Genomic DNA, 27,155 nt, shown 5'->3' on the forward strand with positions numbered 1-27,155 from the left:
ATGTCCCTGTGGTAATAATATGGTTTTGTAGATTCATTTTCAGATACAAAAATCCTCATAAGAAGTAGCCAAAAAATGAACTATTGATACAATGGCAACATAATAATTTTTCATCTAAACTTTTACATTTTTCAATTTCACTGAGTGATTCTTTATTTGAATGCATGCTGACTGTAATTCCATCATTAATTAGTTCCTCATTATGTACAGCTCTGACAATAACCTTTAATTGTACAAAGAAGGATATTTCAGGTACTGAGGTAAATGAAAGCAGTTTCTCTTACGTGAACATTTTCTTCTTTGGCGGTGGGATTACCAGAAGTGTAACTCACACTTATGCAGATAATATGACAATATTTTAATGCATGTATAATGTGAGTAAATAAATAAATATTTATGTGTGCAATTAAAAGCAATTAGGGTCCAGAGGCGTTTACTTCTATGTAGCGGGCAGAGCATTTTCAAGCCTCTGCTGTGCTTCCTTGTTTACTTATTTATACTCAGAGAAAGGAAGTGGTGAGGCTGACTAGCTGAAACCTCTCAGAGAAGAGACCATTTTGTACCAGAGGAAGCTGTGTCTCTCTGGAACCAACTCACAGCATAATTTCAATTGACCAGAACAGTTCCTTGACAGAAGCAGCTGGAGGTTGGGCAAGGAATTCCCTGGAGGTGGCCACAGAGAGGGAATCCATGGCTGTGTCACTGGCAGCAGGGCTGTGAACACTCCTGAGTGCTCTGGGGAGAAAACCAAGCATGGACCTGCGGAACCTCCCCTACCGCTCCGACGTGCTCACCTGGGACCCAGATGACTTAGCAGAATATTTCAGGACGGTGAGTTTGGCTCTGATTTGTCTTCATCTGATGGAGGAGCAAACTGCTGGAACATTGGTTGGGCTGAATTCAGGTATTTTATAATAGGCAAAGCTGGCTGCAGAACTAAAAGCAAAACCGCTGTCAAATGAGGAGCTGAGCTCAACTGGTCAGCGAAAATGAATCTTGAAAGGGGTTTTTAAATTTGGTATAAGAGAAACTCGTGGCTCAGTTAGAGAAAATAAACAGGTTGCTACAATGCTTGTTGGTGTAACACACATTAACAGCTGTGGAAGGCACTAAGGTGTGAAGATTACAAATTTTCTCTTTCATCTTCAATGATTTTCAGAAGTGATATTTTTTTCCAAATAGCTGGATGTAACAAAGAACCTCTGAATGTCTTTGTTAATCACATCCATGGCTAGACTTGTAAAACTTGGCACACCTTGGGCTTAATTTTGAAATAATGTGAAGTTTTTTTTTTTTCCTATAACTGTGAGAGTCTAATCTGGGGAGTTGAGGCAAGTTTGGTAGTAGAATGCAGAACTACTTAATAAAGATGAGCAGATCAAACATAGAATCTGTCTCTACCAAATCTCCAGAGAAGTGAAACTGCCAACCACTTACAAGCCCCTAATTTTAGGGTGCGGGAGTTGGTGGCACAGGAAAGTGAAACCAAAAACTGGAGATGGAACAGATGAGATCATTATCAACAGGTGACTTCCAGACAAGTACGAAAAACATTACAACAGTGGTGCAGAGGGAAGTTGGACCATCATTTCCAAGAAATTAGGAAGGAAAAAACAGCTTTCTGAAAAATCTGATATTAATATTCTGAACAGTGATAAAACTGTAAGTTCTGCCATAACTGAATGCACATTTATCTGTAGTGCCTCCCTTCTAGTGATCAAGACACTCTCCAGAATGGAGATAATGGCATTCCACTCCTGGGGAGCTAAATCAGGGCAAAAGCTGTTTAAGTAATCTAAAATATCTGGGTAAGACAAGAATGTCAGCCCAAGTCAGCCAGCTCTGGGCACCTGTCACAAGTGACCAGATCTTATCTCTGAGATAAACTCAGAGAATGTTATATACTCAGAGAGATATATAAACTCTGAGATATTATCTCTGAGATAAACTCAGAGAATGAATGAATCAAATTTTCAAATAATTTCTGTTTATTTTTTTTTTTTTGTTTAGAAAAAGCAATGTTCATATTTGGGTTAGCCCAAGGTTTATTTTTAATAGCTAAAGAGCATTTTTTTATCAATTACTTCAAGACTGAGATTAGATCTCAATGACAGTGATGTGTTGCTTCCCTCTGCATACAGACTTGTGCTGGTGAAATCACAATAACATTCACTGTAGGAAAGAAATTATTTACAGGTTTAAGTCCTCAACCTGCACAAAAGTTTTAATCTATATCCTAAAATATTTACCAGATTTACGTCTGTTTCTTCATATGAATAACTGAAGGTGGCTCCTCAAATTATCCTCTCTGCCGCTGGCTTGTTTCCAGGATCGTACACCAAGTTACAATGTTACACCTTAAATTGAAAAATGGGATAGCACTACAAAGGCCATAAAACTCTGTAATTTCTGTGCTTTAGGGGAGCTATCCGAGCAGCACAGGGTGGTGTGTCTGCAGAACTTCCACTGACAGAAGTTTCAGACAGAATAAAAGTCATTCTTTTGTCTTGAAGCCTCCAAAAGTCACTTTGTCTGCCTGCTCTTTGGGCTCCTTTTGATATGGACTTGACCAACTTGAAACAGATCAAAAATATAAATTGTGTTCTTACATTATGCTATTACTGCTTAAATTAAAAAAAAAAAATCAAAAACCCAACCCAACCAACCAAAAAACAAACAAACAACAAAAAACCCCCAAAATCCCCCCTAACCAAACTTAGGACAACTGTTGGAAATGTTTAAAAGTCATGTCTTGCTTTGTGGTCAGCCTGTACATGAGCAGCTTCTCAATAGCATATCCTTGTCCTAAATGCTACTGGAAATCATAATACTGTGGGAAAGCTTTACAAATATTGTAGGTAATTTCCAGGATTAACAAGTGAGATTTCCATCCAGGAGTGAAAGCTTTTTGATCACAATAATGAATTCTGTGGCTGGGATCAGTCAGCTTTAGTATTCCTGGATAATAGGGTTTTTGCTCTGCCTCTGCAGCTGCTCATCCCAGTCAGTACCACAATAATCCATTCTTTCAGATATTTCTTTGGGCCAGGCAACTGTGAGGGGGTTTGTAAATGTGAGGAATAATGTGTTCCTAAATGGATGAGAACCTTGAAGTTCACTGAAGGATGTCTGTCATAAAAATCCATGTTTTTGGGACAAAATGAGCCATTTAGGGAGGCCACAGCATACAAAAAGGTATCTTGAAAGCATCTACTCAAAGGCAGACATATGTTTAAGTGTCTTAATTGATTCTAATAGTTAAGGGTGCAATAATAATCTTCTTCTCATTGGCAGCTAAAGTACAAGGACTGTGAGAAAGTTGTGAGGAAGCACAGCATAAATGGACAAAGGTTTTTGGTAAGTGGAGCTGTAAAATTCCCTCCTGCAAAATTCCAACCAAGTGATGTTTCTGACTCCTCCTTATTTCGCACTGGCAGATGGAGAGGCACCTCCCAGGTGGTTACTGAGGTATAAATACGGGAGATAAATGCTTTTGCTAAAATCAGCCAGACAACTTGCTTTAAATGTGGAATGCTGGGAGCCCAAGCATCTTGTTCAATATGAATATTTTTAGTATTTTTTAAACTGACAGGGAAGTTCTAAAACAATAATCTTGTCTTGAATTCTTGAATATAGAAAGTTCTTGTTTTCAAATATTAACTACAGAAACCCCACATTTACTTATTATCCTCTCATATTAAAAACACAGCCCTGCTCAGAAAAACTGACCTTTCATTGGAATAACTCCTTCATTCCTCTATAGATAAAATTAGATTTCTTCTGTAGCAATGCACAAAAGCAGTAAAATTTAAGAGCATCAAAACTAGTAAGCAAAGTCTCAGTGGCTTTAAATCACCATTGTTCTAGGCTTGGCTTAATTTTAGAAAAAAAGCTGATAACTTCCACTGACATAGCAGCTGTTTCCAGGTCTTAAATACACATCCATGAAGATGTGTAGGAGCTTTTAGTATTACTGCTTTTTACTTTAATTTTCAAATATTAGCCATTTTATTTCCCCAGAAGTAGTAATTTTATTTAATTAGTCATAGTGGGGAGATTTCTGCATACCTCTTCTAAAGTTTTGTATTTTTCATTTACTTGTCCTAATATTCAGTTTTTTCACATTTCATTGAAACAAAACATAAAATTTTTCAAGCTCATGTTGTAGGAACAGGATTTGACCCCTCCCTGCTGCTGGAGGGTGCAGTCAGCATTATTCAGATTTGCCATGGGATTTATCCCCCAGCCCCCAGGAGATTTCAGCTCCAGCACTGAGGAGCTGTGGCTGGAGTGGGACTTCTGCCTCTGGAAGCACAATGACATGCTGGGAGTTTGTGAGGTGCAAATAGAAAGTGCAGTAACTGTGTGATTTCTGAATGATTTTTGTGATTTTCTATTATTTCCAGAGTGTTTCTGTAATTAGCTCAGGGTGCAGCAGCTCTTCAGAGGCATCCCAGCAGATTTGAAGGATGTTTTCTACCGAACAAGCCAAGCAGCTGCTCACCTCTGCTCAGACTCCTTTTAAGCTTTTGAATTAGTTGGCAATTGTATAATGAACAAAAAGGAGAAGGTTCACTTGTTAAACAGAGGAAGATGTCCAGTAAAATATTCCAGAGTACAAATCCAATCTGGAAAAAAATTGCTTCTCTCTATGAATGGTTTTCCTAAGAAACATCTTTTTGCATTTTGTGAGTGGCTGGAAACTGCCAAATTACATTTGCACAGAAGCAGCGGCTCAGGCTGAGTGTCTGCTGGGTTTGTAGCTGTTGTCAGATCTACATGATAAACCTGGTGTAAAAATGTTGCTCTAAAATTATTCAGAATAACATCCTAATTTCAGAGTCACCTTTCTGGCTACCACAAGGAAAGCCCTATTGAGACGCAGTGGGAATAAAACCAAAGGGGTTCCATGCAACTTATTCTGATAAAATTCTCTATTATTTAAAACAGAAATGTGGCCCTTGTAAAAGAGGTTATACCTTTAATATTTGTCAGGTTTATCACCAGAATAGAACTCCAGAGAGAAGCTTAAAAAGCTTTTAGAAAAAATATGATTCTTCAGGAAGTACTGCAGTACATTTCCATAAAAGCAGCACATTTAGCCTGTGTTTCACTCCTCCCAGAGGCAAAATAGTGTAGAAAAACACAGATAGGATTTGTTCTGTCCTTTGACACTGACAGCTTTGTGAAACAATGTCTAATTAGAAACCTATTACTGTTACCAGTAAAAAATACAAAAAGAACCAGACTATCATCCCCGTTCCAAAGAGAATTCATGAAGCTTGTGATTAACTAAACAAAATCCTAAATCAACAAAATCCAAACTCTTCATAATGCCTGAATCTGTCCCAGGTGTGGACTTGCACATGCTGGAGGAAGAGAAGGGATGTTCTGCAGGAGCATCAGGAATGGTTTCCAGACAAACCAAGGTTTCCAGAGAGCACATCTCAGTCAGGGGAACCTCAGCCCAGGGGCTGTGTTGTGGCTGAGGGGGAACAAACATCCTCCCCATCCCTTCTGGAAGGATTTGTTAGGCTGCCAAGGCTGCTTTTAAGTCCAAGGAGTTTTCTAGCTCAGTGTCCCCCAGAACATTTGATTTTTCCTGTACTCTGTTACAGATAAGGTTCTTAGAACAACACTCCAGCCAAAGCTTCTGTATTTTAAAATCTGCAGTTCTCCCCTCAAATTTTGCAATCATGCACAATCTTGCCTAATTTCACTGTGCAGACAGGAAGGAATTCAATGTACCTGGCTCCTGAAGTCACATCAATGCCACATGAATTCATGCCACATTTTGAATATATGTGTCTGACTGACTTGGACCAGTCACAGGGTGTTCCATGGACAGTTTTGTCACATATCCCATGTGTTTCCTTTCCAGAACATGTCTGAAAATGATATTCAGAAATTCCCAAAGCTCAGAGTGCCGTAAGTAAAGTCAAACTGTTTTAATGCTAAAAATTATTTTAGCTGTTTTGCACTGAAGTCTCATAGGAAATATCAGGCAAATGATTTGTGAGTGATTGGTTAGAGACTTGTTTATTGGAGTGCACTGAGAGAAAAAGAAGAATATTCCAAAATAAAACGAGTGCTGTCATGTCTGCTCAAGCAAAATGATACAATACAAGAAGATTGTCTGGGGGATGTTCAAAAGAACTTGTGCATAAATCCTTTGACTGACAGCAGCTCCACAAAGGTTAAACTTTCATGCAAGTATTACCTTTGAAGTATGACTTAACTGTTCACTGCCTAACTGTTGACTTTTACTTAAAGGGGGGGAAAAAGTCAGTTATGTCCACAACAGCTGAGGATTTGAAATTATTTTCATGTGCTTTAGGTGGGTGTTCAAGAGAAATCAGTCTGGACCATGTGATTCAATGTTCAATAGTTTTTCTCAGCCTCTGTGGATTAGGCCTTGAAAAAGTTTCCAATTCATCTCAATATCTTCCATCACTTCATAGAAGCTACTTAATGGAGAAAAAGAATCCCATTAAGTCAATACTGAGTAGAAGAAATTTGCTTCTTCTAATATTTCATGGTGAAAAATGAAGGATTTAATTTTGCTATGAGTTCTCTGCTACATTTAAGCTGGAGGTTAGAACGTTTCTAACCATGAGACGCATGGAGTTCTTCAAACAAAGGAGAGAGAAAAAAAGGAATTCAAGCTGTTCCAACATGGCTGTGTCTTTGTTGCTCATTTCCCAGTTCCAGACTCCCTCCCTTCATGGATATCTTGATTTTGCTACACAAGATACAAATTACTTTGCCTTTTCAGCTGCATCAGAGCTTGTGGAAGGTGTTTTGGGGAAGACAAAAATATTGAAAAATTTTGTGAGCTGGTGGGAAGAGCTGAACCCAGCAGGACACCCTTGTTCAGATCAGATATGAAGGACTGAATTTGAAATTTCCTTGGACGTGACATATTTCTTAAAATCACATCTATATTTTCACACAATGAATATCCTGATGATAGGGGTTGGTGGTGTACAATATGTTAGTAAGGAGGTCCAGATATTATTTATAGAAGATGCTCTGATGTCTCAGAATTTCTGAACTCACTTTCAATTAAAAGAAACATTTAACAGTGTTGATGACAGACCAGATTGTCTGTGACAGACTCATCTAACCATAGTGTAGAACTTGTAATTCTCTGATACTTTGTCCCACCTTAGCAGTCCTTTGGCAGAATTGCCTCTTGTTCTCATTGTCTGAACTTTTAATATTGAGAACTTCTGGTGATTTCCTTTCAAATTCGTGAGAGAAAAGTAGTCAGTGGGTGGTCTAATAAACTGAGACATGCCAGAGATGGATGCCATAGGTGAATCATTAAAATGAAACCTAACCATGTGGAGTTGCTTCTACCTCCTCATCAAATCCATTGATACCTCAAAGTTTGATTTTCCCACCCTAGAAAAAGTGAACAGCCCTTTTCAGACAGTTCTTCTGGGTTTCTCATGTGCTACAGCCCAGCAGAAACTGAACAGCCTTTTCACTCAGATCTTTTGGATTTCTCAACCAGAAGAGAATTTGAAATTAAGAGCTTTAAAAGAGTGAATCTTGGTGCACAGCTTGAGGAACTGAATAAATAAGCAGATATTTCAATCTGAAGGAAAGTTCTGGAACTTTTTCATACTTACAAACAAGCAAAATATTCACTGGAATATGGTGATTATACATGCAGAAATGGAATGGCACTGTTTAAAACAAGAATTTAGAGCTTTGCTAGGGAAGAGAACTGGTTCTCACTAAAAACAATCAACAAACCAACCACCAAAAAAAAACCCCAAAAACAACATTAAACCAAAAATCCACTTAACCCCAAAACAACCCTCCAGGAGAGATTTAATGGGCAGAAGAATCTGTCATTTTGTTAAACATTAATTTCTTTACTTCAGAATCTCCACGCCCTCATCGAAACACCAAGTGGTGACTTCTGCTAGAACACGTTCACACTTTTCTTTTGTATCGTAATGCAAACCTCAACTGCTTGTAGCAAGAGCTCCTCTACAAGCGGAAAGAGGCATCAGTATATTATAGTTACACTACCTGATACTTAATAGCAGTGCTAAAACCTCACCATACCCTGCAAAAAGCTCGATAGAAACAGCCGGTGTTACAGCCTTGGCCAGTGACAAAGTGAATAAAAGATAAATTAACACGAGAGATTGTTCCTCAGTAAATTTAGCAGGAATATTCTGACCTACATGGAGCCAGCACCTGGAATCACACAAGGTTTGCAAAGCCCAGGCTGCATCTGCACAGGGCCCCTGGGCTGGAGATGTGGGCTTGCTAAAGGTGCTCAGGGTTTGAACAGAACTGTGTCATTACTTGGGGGTGATCCTGTGACTTTTCAAGAATCAAAAGTAGGTCACAGGCGTCATTACAAGGTATGACAGGTCATTTCCTGAATCTAATTGTAAAACTACAACCTTCTGTTATTACTAATGAATTATTATTTTGAAATTTCATCTCTACCAGCCCTGTTACCAGTGCACATCTTCAGAAAACTTCTGGCTTCTTTATAAAAACCAAAAAACCACAAATTTAAGCACTATTTTGAAAATGAAAATACTTCTTAAAATCTTTAGCACTCTCTCCTGAAAGGGCTGAACTCTTTCTGGAAAACTTTGCTTAAAAAGTTAATATTAATACCACTATACACAGTGTAGATATCTGTTTAGATATATAGATATATTTATATATCTGTTTAGATACACACCTGAATCCTCACAAGCAACAGTCCTGAAAGAGAAACACTGGTGAGACAGGGAAGGGATTTGGTGGATTTTACACAGGGCAGATACTGACAATTCTGACTACAAATCTAATTAAACAAGAGGCCAATTTACAGCTGAAGAGAAAAACAGGCTTTTCCTATTATTCCTAAGCACTGCTGCCAGTCAGAGAAGGTCATGAAGTTTTATACTTGTAGAGAACAAATGTGAGTCTTGTAAAATATTTTAAAACACATTCAACAGAACAGTGCCTTACTTACTGTGGTCAGAATTCATAAACAGAAAAAGCAAAGATTTCATTAAAAACAACACTGGTGGTTGGTTGACACCTGAACCATGATATAAACACTGGAATTAGTCTGTCACTCCTATTCTTTACTATATTGAGAAAAAAGGTTTCCAAATTTTCAAGATGCTGCTAATCCCTCTGGCTGTTCCAGTGGCAGGTTCATGGCAAACCTGAGATTTGGAATTTCCAGACTTGTGGAAAAATCTTAAGGCATCACAGCATTCCAAAGTGTATCCCACAGCACTCCAGAAATTTCCAGCAGCAGAAAGCTCATGATTGCACTCCTGGCATCTGCCAGCTCAGTGTGACACAGCCAGAGCCTGCAAACATGGCACAGTCGGAAAGTCATTCTACTTTCAGAAGAGTAAAAGTGCAAACATAAAAATTGAGAAATCTGCACTTTCTCTATTAAAAAGGTAAAAGATGTCAGTGCCTGTGCACACATGCTCTCAGCTGGGGTCTAAAGGTTGTGGCAAGGTTTAGAACAGAACTCAGTCTGTTTTGAAGTCAACAACACAGCATTGCATCTGCCCAGCAGAGTCTTCTCAAAGGCCAAACCAAAGACTTGAATCACCAACTGTGCTTTTGACAGTGCTCAATATGCAACTGTCAACCAATTCCTGGCCCCAGAGGAATTTGTATTCCACCTCTCTTACCCATCTTAAGCCCTTTGTCCCAATACATGTAGAGGGGATTCTACTCATGTGAGCAGGATCTGCAGTTGAGTGAACTAAAGCCAGTTTTGGAGTCCTGCTTTGGGGGCTGGTTGTGTGGGGTTTTTTTCAAAAATTTCAACTTCCTGCCAGTTTTAAGTTTAGCAACTGGTGGAGGAGGTAGAAAGAGAATGAGAAGTCTGAGTAACATTTTCTGCAAGTGCTGTTGCCTTATCCTCTCCTATCATCCACTCCCACAGCTCAGAGAGCTGTGTGGTTTTGGTACTTCCTTCCTCACAGGGTGACAGGCTCAGCTGCTCAGTGCACCAATCTTCCCTGAGAACGTTGCTTGTAAAGCCTGACCTTCCTAGAATTTGCTTTCTTCTAATAAACCCTCTGAGCCATTGGTTTGAAGCATTTCAAATAAACTAGAAGTAAAGGTTAGGCACTGTGTTTTAGCATTATATGATTAATTTTTTGGCAGCAAGATAAGATGATCAACTGCTTCCTCTCAGTTTTTCCTCAAAAACCAGTTGGTGTAAATGCTCATAGCAGCCAGCCCAGGTTTAGTTCAGAAAGTTTCCTATCACTCAGGTCTCATTCAAACCCAGAGAGGTCTGAACTGTAAGAATTATTAGCTCCAAAACCAGAGAACTTCATTTTACTTCTTTAGCTGAAAAAAATCTGAGACATGCTGAAAAATCCTCTGCCTCTTGTATAGCAGGGAAAAAGTCACAGACAAATTTCATAACTCACTTTTTGACCAAAGCACTGATGTGAGCAGGGCACTGCTCACCCCAGGACATCTCCTGATGTCTCACATGGAATTTATTATTCACACAGCAACTTCCTTGTCCCCTGCAGCAAAAGGAAACAACATTGAAGCTGGGTGTTCCTCAATAAGAAATAATGACAATTCAGAATCAGATCATGGCTCTTTCCAAGCTTTCTTTGAAACAAAATAGTCATAGAGGCAAACTTCATTAGTAGCAGAGCAGAATTCTGGTGTCTCAGTAGAATTAACCCTGTGAATCTCAGTACTGACTGTGCTCCACTTGGAAAGATCTCACCAGGCATAAAACTATAGCCTCTTGATATTACATTAATATTTCTGCCATGCCCTGAAAATGTCTTAAAACATGGAATTAGATCAGTCTTTGCCCTTCTGTGCTGGGGGGATTGCTTGGCTGCAGAGGAAGGAACACAAAAAGAACAGAGAAGAGTTTTAGGGAACATTTAATCCCTGGTTTTGCAATCATAAACTCTGTTTTCCTGAAGTATTATTTGCTTTTTCCACGCAAAATCATACAAATGCCATGGTCATTATCTGAAGCAATGTGATGTCTACAACACCCAAAGATCCTAAGGCTTGCTGGCTTTAATGTTTATTTTCAAACACAATCCAACAACATGAGGTTTTACCAAGGGAAAAACAGTCTAGTTTGTAGTAGGATATGCTGTAGCACAACTTAGCAATATGATGATAAATTCAGTGCTTTTATCACATAGTAAATAATAATAATGAGTTACCGAATTAAATTTAGCAAATACTGAGGGATAATGGTGCAGAAAATTATTTATCTGCTTTGACAAGTGATGGGTTTCAAGGTTTCTTCACATAGTAAATAATAAATAAATAAAGTAGTAGTAAATAAAGTTTTTTCACATAGGAAATAATAATAATGAGTTACCGAATTAAATTCAGCAAATACTGAGGGATAATGGCAAAGAAAATTATTTATCTGCTTTGACAAGTGATGTATTTCAAGGTTTTTTTTAAACTATTTTTGTTTTTCTTTCCAATAGAATTGTAAGTAAATTAAGCCAAGAAATAAACAAAAATGAAGGGAGGCTCTCTTTCCTTCCAAAATGGTGAGTAAGACAACTCAGCTTTCCTCTTCAAAGCTTTCAGATCTTTTCTGGACTGGTTTTCATTTGATCAATAATGCCTGATCAGAATTGCAGCATGGAAATTCTGTAGAATAAAGCTCTGTTTCATTAATGCCATCGGATATCAAATACCAAATCCTGAGTCCATGAACACCCCAGACACTTCTGCCGTGTCCAGAACCAAGTAACATTTGCACATTTCCTGCAGTTTTCCACCTGAGCACATAGCCCTTAAGAAGGCCATGAAGCCTAGGAATATATTATTAATAAATCATCATTAATGTACTCCACAGATCTATACTTCACTACACTCTTTCATTCTTAATATTTGTCACTGAATATAGTATTCGCAATAGAAGAAGAGCAAAAACTGCAAGAACATTCTATGAGAAAAGAACAATTTATGATCCTACCCAGTGAAAACCAAATCCAGTCTACATAACATGGTTTTGCATCATCTGATAACATGATTTTACACATTTCCATTCACTAGAATCCAAAACTAGAACTGAAAACCATAAAAACCTTATTTGACCTTACATTGATGAACTTGACTTTGAAGTTTCTGTTTTCAGGACTGGTAAATGTATTTACTGGGTCCCCTTGCTTCAAACCTGACTTCTCTGACTTCAATTCTTCTTGAAAAAGATTAGATTTTATTAGGATCCTCTATGTAAATATCAGCTAATGTATTTTTGTGGCATTTTGGGCAGAGTTGAACTCATCTATGTAAACTTCTTTCTACTGTAACAGTTAACTATTGCCTTTATTTGCAATAGAAGCATCAAGCATTTAATAGAAAGAATTTATTTTTTGTATCTTTGTTACAGGGCCCAAACACAAAAATCTCCAGAAAACACGGGTAAGTGAATACTGGCAGACTCTAACAACAAAAAGTGTTTAAAAATATTAAAATGTTAAATTAATACTTGCAGGGCAGAGTCAACAGAGGGGAGCAGGGTTAGGAACCAAAAATCCAAAACAATAAATGAAAATACGGGAGTGTAAAGAAGTTTCAAAAAAGAAAAGCATAGATTCAGAACAATTAGTAAGAAAAAGTGTTTTTAAAGAGAAAAGATGGTGAAGGAAGGCAAGAGCAGAGAGTTTTACCTCAGAATAGTCAAAATGTCTTTATTTAACCCAATAAATTGTATCAGTGTTTATATATTTCTGTTCCAACATCTCCACCTCCTGCCTTTCCTCCTAGCAGCACTGCATTAGAGAGGGAAGCTTAGATTTAAAAAAACCAAACCCTTCTTTTATGAAAGCTAAAAGAGTCTTAAACAAGAAGATAAGAAGTCTGGGCTCATTCTGAAAGCATTTTATTTCAAATTATATAATTTAAATTGGAAGTGGGACAAACGTGAAGTGCCAGCACCCAGACTGTGTCACAGCAGGGCAGCTTTATCTTGGTTTTAATCAGGATGTGCCCTCATCAGTGCCAGCCTGCCTCTGACAGAACAGCTCCTGCCTGGGGCACAGCACCGAGGTCCAGAACTCACCTGGCATTTCTTGGGTTCTTTCTTCCATAGTTGAGACAGAGACAATACAAAGCAACATTCCATTTTCAGAAGGCTTCAGACCTGTTTTTATCATAGCCTGCGTGCTTTTTATACATTCTTACAAACCTCATGAGTTTACACTTTACTCATTGGGCAGGATACAAACAAAGTGCTCACTGGAACAGGCAGTTGCAGGTTTCTCTTATTTCTCTTTCTTTCTTTCTTGGTTTCTGTGTCAATGACCTTGGAAGGAAATTCTTATTATTCTCTTATCAAACTTCTTTCTGGCTCACAGAAGTCACTGTAAAACCTCTCCCACACTTTCTATCAAGTTGCTACATCTCTGACAAAGGGTCCATGCTCAGAATTGTGTGGTTGTGTTCTTCCCACAGGGTATGCTCAGGATGATGGTGGCTGGTCTTCATTTGTGAGTATTTGGGTGAAGGAACCCCCCAGGCTCAAGGGGCTCTCTGTTCCTGCCCTGGCTGCTTGGGCAGCACAGCAGGGGGAGGAAAAGCAGGAGCAGGAATGATGGGAGTGGCTGCACACAGATTTCCTCACTGAGAAAAGGTTCTCCCCAGAAATTCAGAATTGCCTTCCTATTGCCTTCCTGTAGCTCCCAGCCTACAACCAGGTCTCCACAGAAGCAGAGCTGAGTTTTACATCCCTGTTTTAAGCTCTTAAAAGAGGTGCCTAGAGGTGCAAGGTTGCTGTGTTATTCAATGGCAAATTCTTGCCATTTTGTTCTCTAGAGCCAACCTGTTGAACAGTATTTTTTTTAAAGCCATTTAGCCTGCAGAAGTTCCTTTTGCCTTTTGGCATAGGAAATGCCTCAATAATGTCTTTAGGTGAAACACCCACCCCAGCTGCTGATGCACACCCTGAGTTTATGAAGATCTCTGAGGCTAACCAGTGCTAATGGCTTTTCTCCAAAAATAAGAGGGAGAGGCATTTTTAGAAGCCACTTGTTACTAAGTTCGCAGGAGATTTGCTGCTACTCCGGGAGCACAAGAGATAAAAGTAACTACCTACAGAGCACATGGGCTCTGTGCCAGTGCAGAGGACTCTGGAAATTCTAGCTGTGGTACCAGCGACAAATGGAGGGTTCTTTTTCTCCCAAGCCTTGGCAGATTGCACAGATGTGCAATGACCATATTGACACTGCCCCCTTATGAGGTCTGGCAAACGAGGCTGGTTTAGGTCAGGAGGACATCAAGACCCAAATCAAAGACCTCAGCTTTTATGAATAATTTTCACAAGTTGGGCTGCATGCTGTAGAGGACATGTTAGAAAGCAAGAATGAATATCAGCAGCATCAGCTGCTGCTCCATTGTGTTCCCGGGGACACTGGCTTGTTTGCTGGTGCCTTGGCTGTTCCCTAAAACAATTAATGCATTTCAGCAAACTTACACCTTATCTTGACCTCCCACTGCACTCACTGGCATCACATGATATTTGTTTCCTTTCTTAAGCCCCACTAATGCATTAGTGGAAAGTTTCTTCCTTTCCCTGTATTATTTCAACAGATTTTTCCCCCTCAAACTGGTTGTAAAAGTTTGGTATTTTCCAGAGTGAAAAATACCACAGTGAAAGGCCACCAGGAACTGCTCCGCAGGGTTTGGTGTTCTCTTCCAGCATCCACTTTTTATGCTCATTTGTCAGGATGATGATGATGATGATGATGATTATGAAAGCCCTGATGAAGACCAGGAGAAGGAAGATGAGGCTGACTATGAATCACCAACAGAGGAGCCTGAGGAAGCAGAACATGACAGCGATGGCTATGAGCCACCTCCATCCAATAATGAAGAAGCACATCACAGTGTCATATTTCCTGCCAAGTCACTTCCAAGCAGCACAGATTACATAGGTAATTACTAGAAATTAAGTGCTATTAATAATTTACAGATGAGATTTTCCCATGTTATCAGCTACATTTTAGTTGGCTGGTAATGGAATATAGAAGATTTTTCCTTGAAGGTAATAGTGTAGTTCATAAGCAAGATTTAGTGACACAAACTCTGTGACTTTTAAAGTTACATTTTTTTTTACTTTGGACAAGCTCTGTTGGAACAAAGATTAGTTTTGTGGGATGTGTGCATTATTGGGCCTTTGATCTGAACCTGTATGAAGTTACACACACGTACAGGCTGCAGTAGCTTTAGCAGTGCAACCTTGGACAGAGCAGGTTGTCACAACAGTGGCAAAAAATCTCTAGTGAAATTTGGGAAAAGAACAATCAGCTGTCCCTGCCTGTCATTTCTGTTTTATGTCTGAATCCTCAGCTGCCGTTCAGATTGGCTGGTGTTTCACACACTGTGCTGCAGGGAATGCAATAAATCCTGTGGCCCAGAGCCTGGCAGGGGAGTCACCCCCACAGGGACAGAGCAGCCTGGAACTCCCAACACATCACACTGATCCTAAAGCAACTGCCAGGCAAATCCTACAGCAATGTCTTGATGATTTATTAACTTCAGTAGCCATGTTCTTGTAAGGGCTCCTTGTCAGAAAGATTGAATTAGTATTAAATAACCAAACTCTGTGTAGTTGTTTAATTTGGGATTTTTGTTTTCTTTAGACAGACCTACAACAACGAGATCAGCACATCAGCCTCCACATCAGCCTCCAGTACCGCCCCAGAGACCTGGCCCAGCCTCATTTGGGGGGAGAAGTGCTACTGTATGTTCCTGTCTTCATATCTCACTATTTCCTATCCCAGGACCTTCTTAGGAGTCCAAGTGTAGGGCCATTTTTATTCACCTAGTGTATGAAGAGGAAGCCATCAAAATAGATTTGAACTCTGTTACAAGGTGGCCATTGTTCAAGGAACAATTAAATTTCATGGGAGAAATAGATTTAATTATTTTATATTCCTTCATTGATTCTTACACTGGACATACACACCTACTTGTGAATGCCTCTCCCACAGAAATTATGTATTTGTAAGAGATGTCTCTGTTTTGAAAACAAGGTTATGTTTTTCCAAGCTATACTTCTAGCACTTGTCCAATTGAATTAGGACCACATAAAAGTGTAAGAGACTGCGTAATCAGAACACTCATGACCAAGATTTGATTCCTTTTTTTTCCTGCTGTGAATGCTTCAAAACTGAAAGTTCTTGTGCTGTTGATAGCTGGCACTATAGGTTCAGTGTTTGCCAGATCAGATGTACACTAAACCTACCAATGCTTCCACAAGTAAAGGTTTAGGATGTGATGGAGGGACTGATGCAGTGTCACAGAGGTACAGCAGGGTTGCTGGAACTCCTGTTCCTTTCCTTTGACAATACACCTCCCCTTCCTGAGGAGACATCCATCCCACTGGAGTGTGGGGAGGCACAGCAGATGGAGGCAATTCTGCATCCAACAAAAATCAAGTGATTTTGGTCATGCTCCAAGAGGGTGCCTGTCCTTCCTGCAGTGAGCAGAGACCTGCTCCTTGTGCCACACAAGACTGGCAGATGAGTGTGGTGGGTTTAATACACTCCAAATAGAAAGGTGAAGACACATTTTAACCACTTGTGAAATATCTGTTTTAGCTGCCAGCTTTCCCTCCTCCACCAAGCAACAACGACTTGAGTAGAGACAGAAACATGAAGCCTTTGAAATGTGAGTACAGCTGGAGTTCTCTTTGCAAAGCTTTCTCACAAACTGTGCAGCACTTCACTTCTTCCTCTTTTCCCTCAGTTCCACTCTCTTCTGCTACTCATACAGGAGTCTGAATTGTTGTTTTAAGAAGTAACACCAGTTCTAATCTATGCATAATAAAGATATATTGACCTATATCAGCAGATGATCTTACACAGTTGTTGTGTTTAGCCCCAGCTCCTTCTATAGACAGAAGCACCAAACCCTCTCTGGATCGCCTTGCTCCCCCATACGAAAGAGAAAGCCCAGGATCAGGTCAGTATTTGCCCACATTAATATCACTGGGGTTGCTTTAATTATTGAAAATCATCCGTTTTTGCTTTAATTACTGAAAATCATCAGTTTGTATATAATTTATACAAAAGAACAAGGCTCAACCAAATGTAATCAAAGTAATCTGTTTATGAATAAATGGTGTGAGCGGAGCTTACACAGTGGGAGAGAAATTTAACGTAGAAAACAGCAACCCTGGGTCAGACTGGTGAACAGAAAGACATTATGAGAACCCTGTGCAATAAAGGTTTGATGCACACCTAAGTGATTGAACAAGGAAATATTTAGTAGGTTAAAAGAAGAAATCATCTTTGCATACAAAGGTAATGAAACTCTGCATACACTGCTGTAGGTAATGTGGCAACAGACTTAAAAGAAGGCTGAGAATTAATAAGACACAGAAAAAAATGGCATTTCCTTCAGACCTGAAAACCACATTATACAAAGCATCTACAGATATGACTCTACAATTTTATTTATTATCTAAACTCTTATCTGTTATATAATGGCAAGAAAGTATCCAGCAGTTCAAAGCTGAGCCTTAGATAATGTAGCTGTGACACGTGCCATGTTGAAAATGTTTAAATTTCCCTTCAATAAGAGAGACTGCAATTTTACCATCACTTGCAAAGCCAAAATATTATTCTGGCTCACATCTCAGGATATGAGTTTTTCAACCAGCAAGATTAACTTTCAATTTTACTCAAAACTCAATTATTTCATAGGAAGTTTAATTAATCAACTTCCATTTTTTCTAAATGTAAACTTTTGCTGTTTTCAGGGAAGAAACCAGTCATTCCTGAGAAGGTAATTTTTTTGGTGATTATTGATAGTTTTTGCCTATTTTAATACAATTACACATTCTCTTAACCATTCCTTGTTGTTTTGCAGCCTCTGGTTTCACAGCTAAGGTAAGATTTGTCCTCTGCAAATGATCCTCTCACTGCCAGTATTCCCCAGTTAGTTCTTAATAAGCAGCTTCTTGCCTTTATTTCATCGTCTCACTCCTGCTTTAGATCTCTGGGAGAACAGTTAGCAATGATGCCAAAACCTCCTGTCCCATCAAGTGAGAGATATGAAAGAGGAAACCCACCTCCTCTAAGGAAGCAAAGCCCTGGAAAGTAAGTGCTCATTTCACTGAAACTCAATAAAGGAGAAATGAAAGTTTCTCCTTTCAAAAGAACAAAAATATGGATGAGCAACACAGGATGGTCTGATTTACTGCTACTGCATGACAGCAGGGTCTGTGGCTATCAAAGTTTTGGTTCATAAATATGCACAGGATGTGCTTGAAGCTGCAGAAAGGTGTGAATGCAGAAAAACTCTCTCCAGTCATATCTGGAAGAGCCATTACATGGGGCATGACTCACTCTCAAGTTGTACAAAGATACAGATGATCCATGTTTTTTCCAGCAGAGCAAGTTCTTGCTCTAGGGAACATTCTTACATGAGTTCTGCTGCTCTTGTTTTAGGGTGTTAGAAAAGGAAAGCTGTACTTTCATCCCATTGATTTTATTAGCCTGCAAAACTCCTTCTTAGCAGCCAGCAGCATTTTCTAGCACAGCTGCATCATTCCCCAGCATTTTCTAGACCACCTGGGGGCTGAACACTGACTGTACTTCAAACAAGAGAAGAAATAATTGAGATCTGCTAACCAGCCAGGATAATTGACCAGAGAAACAAAGCCTGATATCCTTTTGTGCTTCAGCAGTGTTGTCAAATATTATAAATGAGTTCAAGACTTGAAGATTAGTGTTTCATCATTGTACAAGCTTGTTTTAAATTCTAATCTTACGATCAATGAATCAGACATTTTCCTTGTTGATAAAATCAAGATGTGCTAAGAACTAGAATAATGCATTAGATTATGGCTGAAAATTGGAGTCTGAGATATTTTTATGAGGGAAAAAAATGTTTCTGCATCCATTGGTCTTTAAAACTTGCTATAAATTCATGTTCTAGTTGAAAAATATAGCCTAATGCACATGAAGGGAATGAGTATTATTCCACCTATGATGAGTGTTTTGTTTTCCTTTCAGGCACAGTTGGCCACCACACAAGAAAAATGAAGTAAGTGTAGTCTCAAAGCATATATTTTAAAGTATAGGGGTTACAGTAAAATTAAATACCTGTATAAACTAATCATGCTGGAAAAGATAAACTTGTTTCTTTTATAAATTGTAAGGAATACCCATGGATCTTTCATGGCACATGGGGTGTTTTTGAACAGTTCTTCTGTGTCAAGCTCAGTTTGTTCCCTGAGAACTTTATCTTGGATAACAGGAAGAATAAGGCCAGAATTTCTTCTATGACATGGGAGAAGTGCTTTTGCTTAAAAAAGATTTGGGCTTCTGGGGATTTGTTCAGCTTAAGCTGATCTAAAAGTTTCACTTTCAGATAACTCTGAGAGTCTAAACTTACTTGAAGGATTAAGGAAAGTTTATATCTCCTGAGAATTTCTGACTATTTTAGGTCAAGATATGTTATGGGACATCTACCACACATCTTGTTTAAAACTTCAAAGCTTTAAAAACTTTAAAAATTATTTGGTGCTGCATGAAGACAAAATGCCCAACATTTTAGAGGGAAGTGATGTTGTAGATATTAGAATCCCTGTATACTCAAAATTCACCAATGTCCAGATTTTGTTTTGTAAAACATTCCCAGGAACTGTGCTATAATATGTTGCTAATTTTTTTTTTTTTTGCTCCCCAGGATGAAGAAGACAGTAAGTATTTCTGCAGAGGTTTTTCAAACTTGAAATCTTTCTTTGTCTTAGTTCTAAAAAAAAAAGTAAAAAGGAAATTAAAGGAAATTACTTCAGTTGTTTCCTTAGAGCCATTTCTGAAGTCAGTGGTACCTTGATAGGCAGTAGAATTATTTTAAAGTGCCTGATGCAGATTTACATATCAAAACCACAAACCCCAGGAAATCAATAGCTAATAGCTTCCTTCAGTCAGCCAGCTACCAGCCAGCAGGATTTCTTATTTTGAAATACATAATGTTAGAGAGATTTGTGTTCTGCACACAGCATCAAACAGCTGGAGACAGAAACCTGGTGTCTCCCAGTCCTCAGCAGATCCTGCTGGCTCTGTGCAATATTAGTCACTTTTATGAACAGAAGCAGAATTTCTTCCATGTGCCACCAGTGTTTATAAACTACTGCAGAATGCTGATTTCTGAAATTGAGTTGGTAAAGTGACTCCATAACAGAGGCAGGACATTTGGCCAAGTCTCTATGAATTATCACTGCCTCTAAGCCTCCATAAAGAATAAAGTTATTTAAGCTGTGCAGAGCACAGTTAACCTGTTCCACTCCTGCTAGTTCAGGTCTGAGCATACCGCAGAAAGAAAATGTTTTATTTCATGATGGGAGAAATCTCAGAATCATGTTCAAAAAGGTGATACCAACTTTGCTATTTAGAAGCAATGTGACAGAAAACATGTACCATCTTCTGCAGTTAAGGTACCTGAATTGTGGCTTATCCAAAACAGAACCTAGAAAATGTAAATGTTGCTCAAGCCAGTTCCAGTTTATTTTTAATTTTAATACCTACTTTTAAGTTCTCAGCTGACCATATGAGTTTCCAGTCTGTAACTAACTCATCAAGGACTGTTTATTGCATTATATTTATCTAATTAGCCAGCAGTAAGGTGACAGAATTTCTTCATTCTACTTCATTTAAGAATATCCCATGTAGGATTTCAGTTTCCTTCTCTTCCTCTCCACAGCTGCCTTGCAAAGACCAGTGCCACAGCTGTCTTTGCCCCCACACAGCTCCAATGCATTCCCACCCAAATCCATCAGGCCTCCACCTAAGCCAGGATCCAACAGCATTCCTGCTGCAGAAAGGTTTGTTTCACCATTATGGGTCATTCCTTTTGAATCTCAGCCTCTTGGTAGTTCATTACTGAGCCTGTGCCCTTACCTCTACAAAATGCTAATTAGTGCTGATCCTACTATCCAGGAGAATCCTTTATAGAATTGAAGCTCTATATCAGTGGAGCAGAGAGTGTACATCAGGCAGCCAAGAAAAAACCATGAATCCCTCTGTTTTATGGCAAGGAAGTTTTTAAAACTGATTCCTTGGAGTGGCCACCTAGAACAGAGGCTGGACAAGATTAAGAGGGTAAAAGCAGGAATTTATTGAAGGCCTTTAATAGGTACACCTTGGGCAGTCAAAAGCCTCTGAAGGGGCTACACCCAGGATGGAAGATGGTCACGAGTTTTTCAGACAATTTTAAGTTTGGTTCATTTACATATCAGGGGTTAATTCTCCAATTACAGCTTCAGGTAATGAAGAAATTTACTCCAAGTTATCCCCCTCAATTCACTGTTGTTTACATCTCTGGGGCCTGAGACAGTGAGAAGTCCTTGAGTTCCAGGCCTAGAGAGGAATTGTTTTATCTCAGTGACATGGGAGAACAGCAGCTGACAGGCCATGGAGTTTTAGAGCTATACACTAAAGCAGTGCAAGATCTGAAAAATGGAAAAGCTAAATCCTAAAGCATCGAGACCCTACACTGTACAAGGTTTCCATTCTTGAGACACCCATTGCTCTCCCGTTGCTTGCAATGTCCATGAGAATGACCAGTCCTTTTAGGAAGGGATAATCTCCTACAAAACTAGGCAGGATTCAGGACAAAGGGGTCCTGCACACTCTAGGACCCCTTAAATGTTAGAGCTGCAACTCCTCACACTTCAAAACTAAAAAACTCCACAGGCCTGGTTGTCTGGAATTGAATTGGAAAGAATTTCACCTCTTTTACTAAATTTTGCTCTAATGGTTGGTAATTCCTATTTAAAACTGTGAGCCTTGCTGCAATTTTTTCCCAGCTTTAACTTACAAATATTTGATTGTTATGCCTTCACTTGCTAGACAGAAGAGCCCCTAACTAAATTTTGATTTCTGATGTACCATGCAACAGACTTAGACTTTGATGACTTAGAGTGGGCTCCTTGAGTCCATGTCTGATGCACATTTTCTAATATCTGTATTTTTTTAATGGCTCTTTGATGAATTCCTCACAGTTACCATCATTCTCTGGAACTGCTGACACCAAAACAAATACTGCAGTAGCAATAGCAAGGTCATATGCAAATTGAACTATTCCTATGATGAACACTTCTGCTTATACTCAAAGAGCATTGCCAAATTTTGCTGTAGCAGAGGCCCCCGGGCTGACTGATTCTCTCCCATAAATCAAGTCATGATAGGGTGTTTTTGTTGTGCAAACAAAATTAGCATATTTATCTCAGAGCCTTTTTAACAGCTCATTTAAGCAGAAGAGAAATATGAAGAGTAAAGGAAAGGAGTGCAGGCAATTTGTTCTCAATTAGGTGAAGAAAAAACAAACAAACAAAAACCAACCAACCAAACAAACAAAAACAACACAGAAATTGAAGAGTGGGATTCCATTTTGAGCAGTTTTGGAGGTGGGTTGAGGTTGGCAGAGATCTCTGGATGTCTTCTGGTCCAACCCCCTACCCAGGCAAGGTCACCTTGAACAGGCTGCCTGGTACCACATCCAGATAGCATCTGAATGTCTCCAAGGAAAGAGAGAGATTCCACAACACTCTTGGCAACCTGCTCCAGTGCCTGCTTGCCCTCACATTAAAAAATGTTTCCTGATGTTCAGAGGGAACCTCTGGTCTTGTGACAGGGCACCAGTGAAAAGAGCCTGGCTCTCCCTTCAGATGTTTATGTACTTTAAAAGATCCCTCCTGAGCTTTTTCAGCTTCCAGCTCCCTCAGCCCTTCCTTATGTGGGAGGTGCCCCAGTCCCTGATGTTGCTGGCCTTTCCCAGCTTGCAACAAAATGTGAAGCCGCATTTTTATCAACAATGTTACAGAAGCTGCAAGAATAAGAATAACTCTGTAGGTGGAACCCCGCAGCGAGAGAGGTGTGAGAGCTGCTCCCTGTGCTTGCTGCTCTGGGGAGGGACAGAACCATTCCCTGTGGCAACTCCTCAAGCTTAATGCTCTCCTGCTTTGATCCTGCTACAGAAGTCTCTGTGGCCTTTACTGATTATCTTATTGCCAGATACTGAGGTCCAGTAAACTCAAGGTGGATCCACGTGCACAAAAAGAAGGAAAGAAAAACAAAAAGAAGAAAAGAGAAGGCTCTCCTCACCCTGCACAGCTCTCCAGGGACTCTCACATTCTGTAGAACAGGCACAAAGTCCAGATCAGGTGATCAGAGCACAGAAATGTTGTATTTATACTGACTACTCTTTTTTCAAAACAGTGCTAGAAACCTGTCCGCAACTGGCTCTCTACCACCACGCTTCCACCCAGGTTTGTATCCTACATCCTTACATTGTTTTTCTTTTTTAAGTGGATGAAAGTTAAAGGATAGTTTCAGTGCAGTCAATATAAAAGCTTTTTTCCTATGGATGTTTCTGCTTGGACTGGGAACAGAAAACTATCAAGTTCCTGAAAGGCATCTTGTGTATCTTACTTAGTCTGAATAAAAGATTTTGGGCTTTTTTTTTCCCCATGAAGTTTGGGCTTCCTGCCTAGTTCAACCAGCGTCAAAACTTTATAAAACCATCTTTTTCTGTATAGTACTGAGAGCTGACCTATGCAAATCACTGTGGTATGCTAATACTCCCCAAAAAGGTTAGCAAATGCTTTTCACGTGAAATACATTCCATATTTATCTCATAAGAAAAAAAAAAAAAAAGAAAACTTAGACATCAATTGCTTTACAAGTAATTTTTTTGCACATGGTAACAGCTGTCAATGTCCTACAGTGACATTTTTAACTTTCTAATTGCTGAGAAGGCAAGGGTTGCAAAGAGACAATGTTACTTCTGTATCTAAAGAAACCAAGATGCTCTTAAGTGAGTAACTGTGGGACAGAAACTGATAAAACGTCACCCCTATTTCAAGTTCATTTGTTTTTATGGAAATCTGAACCACAAGAGCTCAGTTAAATTCCCTGTGCACCAAGGATGAAATGATGTAAAGAACCTGGTTCTCATAGAGACGCCTAAATCTGATTTCAAATAATTTCTAGATGTCTCAGTACCAGAGTGCTGTATTGCACTAAATAGTTATTTAGTTGTTTGCACTGGGTGTTTGCTAATTTGCACTGTTCACATGATTTTTATTTACACCAGGGTGATACAAATACTTTATGCTTCATAAAATCAAGATCCTACACCCTGGGTGCACAGATGAAATTATTTTCCTGATTTTAACATTGTTTTTTCTACTCTTGTATCTCTGAAGGCAGCAACAGCAGATCTCCTTCCAGAGGCCCAGCTGACACGAGACCTCCATTGCCAATTCCTAGCAGACAGACTGTTCACCAGGCAAACACAGAGCAAGATGAGGTACAAAACATGAACCATAACTGTAAAGACACTGAGTTTTCTGGTTTTGAGAGACAACACCTTTCAAAGCTGTTTTTCCAGTCACTGTCAGGACACTACTGAGTGCTTTCAGTTTCCTTTTCTGTGTCAAACTGTAGTGCCTTATTTTGTCCTCATCAAGAAAAACAACAATAGTTGAACCCCAAATGAGCAAAATAAGAAAAATACTTGTTTTCTGGATTACTTGTTTTGCACAACTGCCTTCAAGCAGCATCAAACTTTCAGTTCTCCTTCCAGAAAACTTTGATGAGTAAAGGACTTTGTCTTCTAAGTGCATTTTTGCTTCACATTTCCTTAAATAAAACAAGTTTAGAGCAAACCACTCATGGTGATAACACTGCTGGGCAATCATAAACAGTGCATTCATAGGAAGTCTGCACAGTTGTCTCAGATGATAGCTAAAAACCAAAGAGACAGATGAAGGCAAAGGATGCCTTTGTGCCTAATGTCCAGGCAGACAAAAGAGAACATAAAAAGAACATTAAAAAAATCTTTTACTGAAAGTATTTGGAAATATCTGTTTTCTTAGCTTACCTGCAGGGGCATAATGTCTATAACTGTAATATTTTCAAGTTTATCAAAGTAAGCAAGTATTTTAAAACAGTTTAGCAGCACTTTCCATACCACAATAAATAGCAGCGTGATCTGTGACACACAGAGATTCTGACACACAGACCCACATATCCCTCACACTGCAATTTCTCTCCACTTATTTGCATGTTGCCATTCCCTGGCAGCTGACCTTGTCTTTGTCCTTGTCCTTGTCCTGTCCCAGCCCCAGGGCTCTCTGAAGGATGAGTGGTACGTGGCTTTTGTCAGCCGGCCCGAGGCAGAGGCAGCGCTCCGCAGGATAAACAAGGTACTGCAAACCCCACCCCTGTCTGGGCCACAGAGCCCAGCAAAATGAACTACAGCTTCAAACAAGGCTCATCTGTACATGTGGAGATAAATTAAATATAGAAAAATTAATTATAATACTTAGTATGTAATTATAATATTTAGCATGCAATATAAATATGAATAATTATATAAATACAATAAATATTTATTATATTTTAAATAAATTAATTTAATAGTAAAATAAATATTTTATTATATATTTATAGTAATTATATATTGTTAAAATAATACAATAAATATATAAAAGAAATAATAATATATTAAATATATTATATTTAATAGATAATCTTTAATATCATAAAGATAAATAGAATTATTGCTGTGGGAGGTTTGGTTATCCTGTGCTGCCTCACAGCACTTGCCATGAGCTGAAGATGGCATGTGCACCATTCCAGTGACTTGTACTCAAGTCCAATGACTTGTACTAAAGTCCAGTTTCTGAGGTCCCATTCAGTGCCTTTAAGAAAGGGATTTCAATGGAAGAATTGTCAAAATAGATCTGAAATTAGGAAAAGCAGAGAGAGTGATAAACTATCACTGCCTTTACCTAAATGACACAGACAATGCCATTATTTTAAGCTGTCTATAAATCCATCATGTAGGAAACGTGATTGGCACTTAGTGGAAATGAACTTCTCTTTTGGCTAAAGTGATGTGAGGTTTGGTCTTTGATATTTCACTTCCTCCTTTAATGGAATCTCTCCCTCATACAACACCATTCCTTCCTTTAGAATCTGCTTTTGTAACAGAGAGGAAAGTTTGAAGCAGCAAACTGAAAGACAACACATTTGTCAAAAGACCTAAATGCTTTAATGGTGGAGTGTAGGAAGAAGATTTCAGAGAGAAAAACACTTGGAAGCACAAGTGCTCTAGTGAAAGGTGTTACACTGATCAAACCCAGGAGTGTGTGCTCTTTGTCATCTTTCATTTTTTCCTGTTTCAGGATGGAACATTCCTGGTGAGGGACAGCTCAAGGAAAACAGTGACTCAGCCCTATGTCCTGATGGTGCTGTACAGAGACAAAGTCTACAACATCCAGATCCGCTACCAGGAGCAGGAACACTTGTACTTGTTAGGAACCAGCTTGAAAGGAAAAGAGGTACTCTGTGTTTTTCAACTACTTCTCTTCATTTCAAGGCATCTCCTGCCTCATTCCTCAGTGCCAGGTGACTGTTCTGGCTGGAATTCTGCTTCTTGTCTCAGAGAATATTGTTATTGCTGGAAGCAGAATCAGGTTATGCTGTTTGCACTCAGGGAATGAAGAGGTGGCCTTAGAACACAGGCATTAGAAATCCACGTGCCTGGTTAGGGAATGTTTGTTTCCCACTGAGATACCAGATAAGGGAAATGCAGAGCTGAGAGCTAATCCATACCTGCCAAGTTCCAGCTTTGCTGCCAGTCTGGTGGCTCAGCCCCAGCCTGCAGGACTGTGGGTTTGCTCAGCACATTCCTGGCAGTTCTGATCCAGACAGAACCCCTGAACCGATCAGCCACCTCTGAACTCTCAAGTACATCAAGCACAGTGGCAACAGCATGTGTTAAACAGACCAAGACTATACAAATTAATTATACAGCATTGCAACAGCTTGTACACAGTTACTGAGCTACAGATCATGGCAGGAATGAAAACAGTTGATCTGGACCTTATATATATTTTTATAATATTGATAAATATTTAGAATTTTAAATAAAACTTTGTTTCTACTGGTTACTAATAATTCTGACATATTGGCCTTAGCCTTCTCATTTTTTCCATCCCACAGGAATTTTCTTCTGTAGCAGATATCATTGACCACTTCCAAAGAACACCCCTTCTTCTGATTGATGGAAAAGACAGAGGTTCAAGAAACCAGTGCATGTTAAAATATGCTGCAGGACATATTTAA

General features: G+C 39.2%; 1 protein-coding gene across 1 annotated transcript; it reads left to right on the forward strand.

Annotated features, from left to right (window-relative positions):
* The first annotated feature begins 651 nt into the window (after nucleotides 1-651).
* LCP2 (lymphocyte cytosolic protein 2) lies at nucleotides 652-27,155 on the forward strand. Its single transcript, XM_030957519.1, has 21 exons — nucleotides 652-831; nucleotides 3,295-3,357; nucleotides 5,882-5,928; nucleotides 11,484-11,549; nucleotides 12,398-12,429; nucleotides 13,462-13,496; nucleotides 14,732-14,939; nucleotides 15,648-15,748; nucleotides 16,608-16,677; nucleotides 16,888-16,971; nucleotides 17,771-17,796; nucleotides 17,881-17,900; nucleotides 18,006-18,110; nucleotides 19,029-19,059; nucleotides 19,705-19,717; nucleotides 20,722-20,842; nucleotides 23,238-23,287; nucleotides 24,227-24,330; nucleotides 25,145-25,228; nucleotides 26,213-26,368; nucleotides 27,033-27,155. The coding sequence occupies exons 1-21, from the start codon at nucleotides 754-756 to the stop codon at nucleotides 27,153-27,155; spliced, it is 1,617 nt and encodes a 538-aa protein (XP_030813379.1). The 5' UTR covers nucleotides 652-753.

Source organism: Camarhynchus parvulus, chromosome 13, assembly GCF_901933205.1.
Source record: "Camarhynchus parvulus chromosome 13, STF_HiC, whole genome shotgun sequence".
Lineage (NCBI taxonomy): Eukaryota > Metazoa > Chordata > Aves > Passeriformes > Thraupidae > Camarhynchus > Camarhynchus parvulus.